At 29.5% G+C, this 9,107-nt stretch overlaps 1 protein-coding gene and 1 pseudogene across 1 annotated transcript; both read right to left on the minus strand.

The window, feature by feature from the left end:
• Window positions 1–2,507: 2,507 nt before the first annotated feature.
• Window positions 2,508–3,653, minus strand: LOC127122167 (uncharacterized; annotated as a pseudogene).
• Window positions 3,654–6,718: 3,065 nt separating this feature from the next.
• On the minus strand, window positions 6,719–8,902 carry LOC127121213 (OVARIAN TUMOR DOMAIN-containing deubiquitinating enzyme 3). The gene is made up of 8 exons (XM_051051783.1): window positions 8,822–8,902; window positions 8,583–8,742; window positions 8,190–8,277; window positions 7,889–7,952; window positions 7,620–7,725; window positions 7,477–7,531; window positions 7,077–7,130; window positions 6,719–6,971 (listed from the first exon to the last, which is right to left on the minus strand). Exons 1-8 carry the CDS (start codon window positions 8,841–8,843, stop codon window positions 6,840–6,842), a joined length of 681 nt encoding a protein of 226 aa, XP_050907740.1. The 5' UTR covers window positions 8,844–8,902; the 3' UTR covers window positions 6,719–6,839.
• Window positions 8,903–9,107: the final 205 nt, after the last annotated feature.

Here is a 9,107-nt window from a genome sequence, read left to right on the forward strand (position 1 = left end):
AAATATCAATGCAATAAACAATGTATTCAAATTTTGTCTATAAACATTATAGTCAAACAAAATAAAAATTAACCATACAACGAAATGAAATTCAATCGAAGGAAGGAATAACATATCAGAAGAGTGTGAAATACATGGATACTCTTTACATGAGCCTTATTAAGGAGTTTTATCTCTCTCTATTTCTAAATATTATTTCAATATTTTTGTATATTATCAAATTCATAGTTAGAAGTACATGCAACCAAACACATGAAAAAAAAAGTATATTGACCTTTTTAGGGAATAAAAATGACTTGGTAGATCATTGTTTAGTTTTCTTCTGTTTTTATACTCTTTAGGTGATTAATTATGGAAAATATAAATGATGTATTGTATATTTTCGAACATGACATTTATTATAAATATAGAAAAAATAAATTAAAAAAATTTAAAAGAGGGGAGAATAATAAAAAGTAGTTGGTTGAATAAGAAACGATTCCACAAGTATTAGTGAGGACAAAATATCTACTTGTTGTCGATTCTCATAGTGGCCATAACAATTGGTTATTGAGTGATATTAATGTTGTTTCAAATCCCAATAAAAACCATATCTAGTTGGTTGAATAAGAAACTATTCCACAAGTATTAGTGAGGACAGAATATCTAGTTGTTGTCTATTCTCATAGCGGCCATAACAATTGGTTATTGAATGATATTAATGTTGTTTCAAATCCCAATAAAAACCATATCCCTTCTAACTCTTTCAGCATTGAACAAATTCAATCTCAAATAAAACTTTTTCAAAATAGGCACCGACAAATATGACAAGTCAATTACTCCCTTCGTCCTGCAATGAGTGACATCATTGAACATTTCACACATATTAAGAAAAATATATAAATGAAAGAGAGAATGATATTTTTTTACTAAAGTATCCTTATAATGTATTTAGAATGATGAAAATAATATTAACTAGAAGATAAAATTAGAAAAGATGCATTGAAAATTAAATGGATCATACATTATCAATCCTAATTACCCCTGCAAACCCCAACACATGTAACGGTTTTATACCAATCAATGATTATCACCCCCACTTAGGGGACACAACCTCATAACTTTCAATCAATCATAGCAGATCCTAACGAATTCCAGTAACCCGTTCCATGATAACCCCACTATCACAAATTCTGCAGATAATCAAATGCCTTACTTTTTTCAACTACCCCTACACCATCATCCCTAAACCCTAATCTCTTTAAATTAAAAACTAAAAACGCGCAGGCCAAATCCCCCAAGTTAAGCCAAAAACATTTTGACTTCAATCGCAATCATAAATCCAACACACATCAACCCATTAATCAACCAACTTTAAGTAACATTATCCTTTCCTCACCTTAGTCGCGTTTCATAGAAGAAAACAAGGGAGATGATGACCAAGTGAAAAAAGAAGGAGAGTCACTCATTGTATATTTAACAAGATATATAATATTATGCAAAATAAATAATACAATTTTTGGAAATTTAAAGTTAACATTAAACAAGATTATGAAATAATTTTATTTATATTTAAGTGTCCTTAAAACTTTAGATATTAACATCAATTAATTCCCACAATTACCCCGGTCCTCCAAATTGGAGAGAAAATCCAACCTCTCGATCTTTACCATAATATTTAGCAAAATAACAATTAGGTTTATCCGAGAATGATTGTGTTGAATACTCTTCGGGTCCATAACTCTTCGTGGAACCATTATGAAATGAAATATCTTTAAAATAACATGCATGATTAAAATTGTTATCAGGAAATAATCCAGAACCCATTGGAGGACTAGGGGTACCCGGAGAAGTTGATGTTCCACCACCCCATCCTACTTGACCCGCGGATGTCAAGTTAAAGAAGAAAGATGCTGGAAAATATCCTATCATTTCATTTTCATTACTTAGCCACCAATTTTTTGTTTTAGGATCCTACACACCAAAACAAACTACATAAATGGATATAATATACTATGTCTTTAATCATTACATATAAAAAGACTAATTATAATTCCTTAAAATTAGTTGGTTGTGAAAATAACCTGTAATAGATATTGCGATTTCACTATACGGACCACCATGGATAGATGTATTTGGAAATCGTCCACCAAGATAGTTAACTTTGCTAGTTTGAACAAATCCTAAACATAATAAATTGAAGCATCACTTTATATTGTGTAGAAATAAAACTTATATATTTCTAATTATTATAAAATGAAAGAAATATTGAAAAAAACATGAAAATAATCTCATAAATGATAGAATATTTTCAAAATAGTATGCATATAAATTTATAAACTCTAATAAATTGTTGAGAGAAATAAAATGAGTAACAAAAATACATACAGTCCATATGGCATAAAATGAGTTTCATCATCATTGTATAATTGCGGAGCCACCTAATATCAATGCACAATATTAAATTAATGAGTTTCATCATCATTGTATAATTGCGGAGCCACCTAATATCAATCCACAATATTAAATTAATGAGTTTCATCATCATTGTATAATTGCGGAGCCACCTAATATCAATGCACAATATTAAATTAACAAATCATTCAAAATAAGACTTCTAAAATGTATACTTGACTCAATAAAATTAAATTTACATGCCATCGAATACCGATATAGTTTGTGCTATCAGGTCCATTTCGAACAAACATCACAGACGAACTTGATTGATCATTGTTTACCTTAAAGTTATAGGCATTGTTTGTACCACTAACTCCATAAAAAGACTTATAATATCCTTCTGCTGCTATGACTTCTGCATACTAGAAATTCAATGTAATCAAATAAATACTCTATATTTGAGATTACTATAATGTAATTACAAATATCTAAAAACAAAATTATATGTACAAACTAAAACTTACATGATTACCATAAAGATGTTCAATCAAACCATTATTAAAATATGATTTTCCTCGTTTTAAGTCATCCTTAGTTGTTTATTCTTTTAACAGGAAAGTTCCAGTTGAACATCGTGCATTTTGAAGACCGAATATTGTCTTAGTTGCTGAATTTTTCACACTATTTTTCTTGAATTTGGTTTGAAAGCTAGGTTTTTCCTATAGTCAATAGAAAAATAAATTAAAATTGAGTAAAACTATAATGTTTTCATATGTTTTCATAATTTTGTCATTAGAATTAATTGAATTCATACATGTAACTTATGATTTATAAGCAAAGGGTGATCAAAAGCTGGTTGATTGTTAATATCAACGCAATCAACAATGTATCCAAATTTTGTCTAAATATTATAGTCCAACAAAAAAAAATTATGTTACGAAATGATATTCAATAGAAGGAAAGAATAATATATAAGAGTATGAAATACATTAATACTCTTTACAGGAGTCTTATTAAGGAGTTTTAACTTTCTCTCAATTTCCAAATCTTCTTTCAACTTATTTTGTATGTTGTCAAATTCATAGCGAAGACCACCAAACACATGAAAAAAAAAACAATATATCTACCATTTTTAAGAAATAAAAATGACTTAGTATATTATTGTTTAGTTTTCTTCCAGTTTTATACCATTTAGATAATTAATTATATAAAAGATAAATGATGTATTGTATATTTACAATGAATGTGGCCTTTATTACAAATATAGAAAAAAACATTTAAAAATATTTAAAAGAATAAAAAGTAATCGGTAGTAAATGCTACGTTTTGGAATAGTTTTAATTGCCTTTTTTTTTTCCTAAAATAAAAGTTTATTTTAGTAAATAATAAATGGTTGATTTTTATTTAGTTTAAAATCGAGCCTTTTAACACTCTGACACACCAATCTGAAACATTTTAATTACATCTTTTTCTCTCATATAAAAATTTATTTTAGAAAATAATAAATGGTCAGTTTTTATTTATTTTTAAAATCAAGCATTTTAATATTGATATATTCTCTAGATGTTGATTATTTATTAATTTTTTATATTTTTTATAGCAAACAATTAAAGATAATTTTAGCAAAAACTATAGTTAATACTATTTTAAACTGTGAAAGTACCGGTTAAAACAAAATTTCTTCAAATAAAAGAAAATAAAATAAAAAAAAATTCTTAAAAAAAAAAAAGTTACCCTAAAGATCAGAGATAGTAGTATATAGCTAAGTATCCCTTTTTCTCTGTTAATGACAAACAAATAAAAATCATTTAATTTCATTATTATAACCATTTTAATTACACCACAAAAATATTAATCTCATTAAGTCACATATAATCATTTATGAATATAATCAAGAGAATTTTCATGTTTTAAGTATATTACCAAAAGACAAAAGTTTAATTAGAAATGACTTAGTCTATATATACTTTATAATCTATTGTAAGATTAACTAACAAACAAAACAACAAATATGATGTTCAAACATAGGTCAAAATAGAAATTAACAACTAACAAGAACTATAGTTTCTAAGTTTATATTCTAACAGAAAAATAGAAAAATTTTCAATCAAATACCTTTTAAAATAACCAGTAACCATTGTCCAAAAATCAAAAGAGATAAAGTAATTTTTTTTAGGAAATTTAAAATGATTTGATCAAAATCAAATATTTGGATAAAAAATATGGAGAATTGTTAAAATGATATAAATTTATGAAGTATTTTATTCAAGTTAAATACAAGAAATTTCAAATGACACAAAAAAAAGTAAAGAATTCAAAATCGCTTCTTTATTCTCTATAATGAAAAACAATTATCATGTTTTATGAAAATTTCAAATTTACTTCAAAAAATTTCAAACAATTATAAATAAGTCCTTAATAATTTTCAAATTTTACAAATTGATTCCTTTAAATTTTTTTTAAATTGTAAATTAGTCTTTGTTTTTCATATTTTAAATTTGGTCTAAATTTTTTAAAATTTTATGAAAATGACTCCCAAAATTTAAGACAAGAATATCTATGACAATTACTGTGATTTGTTAATCTTGCATGATTTTTAGTGCCTGCCTAATCCGGAGTCACTATTTCACTCTCTATTGAACACACCAAAAATCAATTTCTTCAGTTTTTACTTTTTTTTTTAATGTTGCTTTTGTCTTTTATGTTATCGACATCTTAAAAGAATCGTTGGTTAAAAATCAAGTGGAAGAAGAGGTTGGATTTGGCCATAGATACCTTCAATTTTTTTCTTGATATTTAAATAGATTTTTTTTAAATAATTATACAATGTAAAGGATAAAATAAGAAAAAAAAAGTAGGCTGTGACAAAATGATGAATTCTCTCTCTATATATTGTTATAAATTCTAACAATTTTCAGTATTCAAATGATTATTTTCCATCATCTCAATTTTATTTAGCTTGTTGTATAAACATTCTAACTTTTAATAAATATTTTCAAAATCTGTGGATAAAAATGTATTTGTTTCTATTATTTATTGTATAAATATTTATAATAAATAACAACACCCCATTAAATGACTTAATGTTCATGTTGCAAAGTATCTCCTACTTGAAAGAGAAATCCCCTTTAATTAATATATTTTCTTGTCATAAATTGAAGGATGAAGTTTAGTTTTTTTTTCATTGACTATTACGTATGTCTTTTTATTCTCTTCTTAGCATTAAGATATTTTTTAAAAATTAATAGAAACAAAAAGAAAAAATTTTATATTTTTAAAATGGAAAAGGAAAGTGAAAGGAGGTTAATAATCAATTGTGGTGTCACTATTACCCAATTTATAATATTGGTAGTAATGTGAAAACAAAGTCATATGCAATTTAAAGTTCGATGTACAAGAAGATAGTCATGCAGAACCCACTGCTAGGTTTGTGTCTAAAAATCAACAAGAGACTAAAACACCAACTAAAACAACTGAATTAAACAAAGATAAAGATGATATGAAGGAGAGAAATACTAAAAAGGTAAAGAACAATTGAAAGAACCAGAAGGGATACAAATATTGCAACTTGGAGAATCTTCTGGGGTGGCTAAATCCTATAAGAAAATGGTGATAGGAGGAAGCACTGAAGAAGGGGATGAGGATAAAATGTCAGAGGATGAGGAAGAAGATATGGGAAGAACATTCTTGATCTGGAAAACATGAAGGTGGAGGGGCATGTTGATCGCGGAAATGCATGTCCACACTTCATGTTCTCAAAACACGAGGAGAGGAGAATCCATCGACCATGGAGGAGAGGGGTCATTGTGAAGTTGCTAGGGCATATGATCAAATATAAAGCGTCAGAAACAAGGCTAAAACAAATGTGGATCAAGAAGAGCATCATTCACATCATCGATCTAAGCAATGATTATTATCGGGTAACCTTTACTCACGAGGAAGACCATATCAATGCGCACTACTAGAAAAACTGTTTTTAGCGTCGGCCATTTACAGACGCTAACGGTGGAAAAACAGACACTAATATGTGGTTAGCGTCGGATTAGCGTCGGTGTCGGGCCTTGAATAAAAGTTGCGAAGCTACTGTGTAACGTCGGCTAAAGATACACCGAGGCTACGTAGCCTCGGGGAGACGGAGGCTAAAGCGGACACTAATGGGACCGACGCTATGTTGTTTCAAAACCATGAAAAGTCAATATTATGTTTAGCGTTGGCCGGTCCGACTCTAAAGTCAACAAAAAAAGTCAACAGATAGCGTCCGTGTCACCGACACTAAAGTCAACATAGATATAATTTTTTAAATAATAAAAATAAGATAATCCTAAAGAATCAGAATAACACATGAAAAAAAAAGTAACTACTTTGTTTTGGGAAATAAGTTTTAAAAACAGAAGTGAACTTGCAATATGACTAGAATCATATTGATATTATAATTCTTTTTCCTCCTTCATCGATACAATTCCTCATAACAGAAGGTCATAATGGTTCTTACCGCTGAACAACAGCCTCACAGCTTTTCTGCTAGAACCCTTTACAAACTCACTTCCATACTCTGCAATGGGAATGAAACCAGATCCCCGGACACCGCCGCTATGCTGCATTTTTAGTTTACATAGAAACAACATGATATGTTAGCATATAAATTCTACAGCCTTATAAAATATTAATTAATAAACCTAAGTATTGTTGTTGAGGCATACCTCATGCTCTGGTATGTACACAATAATTGGCTGCTTACATAACTTTGATAATACCTGCAAGAATATGGACGACATAAGTCAGTAATTGAGTTATCGTTCGCCGGGTGTTCACATCAGTTCAGATTGCATTCAGTTTTTTGTTTTTTCGCAACAACTCAGACAGTATTTAGTTAACTGTTATCTTTTGAATAATTTTTGTGATTTCATCTGTTGAATCATTGATGCTGAAGCAATACAATGAAGGATATAGAAAGAAGTGTGGTTGATATTAATTAAATTGTTATGTAATTTAGAAATCTACTAAGAAAACTTACATTAAACTTGGTATAAACATCAAATAGAAAACTATTTACTCCTTAGGAGATAAAACGCAAGCAGGACTTTTACAAAGATCACTAACCAATAGTTCCGATTCTCCTCCCCAGAAATCTGGTTGCACAATCCGCCTGCAGTAACTGCAAAATAACACAACCAATCATGGCATTAGATACAAATTCGAAAACTTCAAGATCTTCATTTTCTGTTAATGTTTCAAAGACATACCGTTGTAAAGGCTCATCAACTGTGAAAGCAATGATGGCTTCTTCATATAATTTCCGATCTCCTACATTTTCACATATAGCTTCTTTGACTGCCATTCTTAATTCATCTGTGTTATCATTGGCAAGTCAAAACATTGAAAAAGAAAAGAAAACAAAGTAAGATGAGCATCTCAGCTTAATAATTGAACCAGCAACACTATCATGCACAAGCTTTGTGTTACATAATGAACGAATGAGTATCTATATCTTCTTGCCAATATATCAGCGCACCTGCATTCTCTCTTTCCTCCCGTTGGTTAAGAGCAACTCCTTTGTTGTAAGCCATTCCTTTCACCTGAAGAGTGGAATTAATTGTCATCATTATAGCTTACATTTGTGTGATACAATAAAACCAATCAGCAAGTAGCTACAAAGAAGGAAGAAAAATGAATCCAGCAATAACAATGACTTCTATCTATCTAATCTACTCTCCTAACCACATAATCTACATGTCTTCTCTCTAATACCCAAACCATCTAAGTCTATTTTCCACCGTATTAAAATCTAACAGGCATCAAAAGATGGAACTTACGAGCGCACGAAACAGACACCGCCCATCCCCTGTAACCTTGTGAACAGAAAAACGTTCAAGTTTCTTCATTGCTGCCGACTGTCGACCACTATGAAGACATAAGGAGAGACCAAACACATATCGTCAGAATTCTAAACCATTAAGAGTTCAAAACCTGATCCACTATTCATAAAGATGCTTTCTTTAGCCAAAACTACACAACATATTCAGCTGTATCAACCAAATCTGTAATTTTGAAACACATCTACAGTGGCTTAGGCTTTGCGGCAAATAGAAATATCATTTTCCTTTCTAATTACACATTGGTGCAAAAGTAATGAATTTCATTGCATAACATATAAACAAGAATAAACCTGAAAACATATTTCAACCTAATTAACATGAATTACTCACATGGATGAACCAATTCTAGCGAAAAAGAGAGTGCTAGAACTTCCAGCTCCGAAGAAGCTTGAATTGGGATTAAAGGGAGAAACAACGGAGGGAACTGGTGAAGAAACAATCTCAAATTTTGCTGTACCATCTCTCAATTGCTTAAGAATATTATTCTCCTCTGATTCATGTTTCAACAAAAATATTAGCAGTGTTAAAAATTTAGGGTTAGAGTTAGTGTTGAGAAGTTGTGAAGTTACCGTTGAGAAGCTTTTGCGCCATGAAAATTGACAAGGAATTGCAACGGAGAGAAAACGACACTGCACTACACTATTATGTTCACAATAAAAGCATATCATGGTTTCATTTAAGCATATCATGGTTTCATTTAAGTCATAACAACTCAACATTAACATTAACAGAAGCAAACTATTAGACTTTCAACAATAGTTCACAGCTGACATTACTAATAAGTAATAACACATTCAACTAATTAATTTCCTAACACTTAATTAGCTAAGAAGTTCATAACAGAAACTGTGCAGC

The sequence above is a fragment of the Lathyrus oleraceus genome, chromosome 2 (genome assembly GCF_024323335.1).
Source record: "Lathyrus oleraceus cultivar Zhongwan6 chromosome 2, CAAS_Psat_ZW6_1.0, whole genome shotgun sequence".
In the NCBI taxonomy this organism is placed as follows: Eukaryota; Viridiplantae; Streptophyta; class Magnoliopsida; order Fabales; family Fabaceae; genus Lathyrus; species Lathyrus oleraceus.

What these genes read in the sequence shown, in the direction of transcription:
- LOC127121213 (XM_051051783.1), bottom strand. Translation starts at nt 8,843, where the DNA reads ATGGCGCAAAAGCTTCTCAACG. An exon ending in GGAGGAAAGAGAGAATGCAG is followed by an intron (nt 7,726 to 7,888) that starts GTGCGCTGATAT and finishes ATGATAACACAG; the next exon opens with ATGAATTAAGAATGGCAGTC. An exon ending in GTTGATGAGCCTTTACAACG is followed by an intron (nt 7,532 to 7,619) that starts GTATGTCTTTGA and finishes GTTATTTTGCAG; the next exon opens with TTACTGCAGGCGGATTGTGC.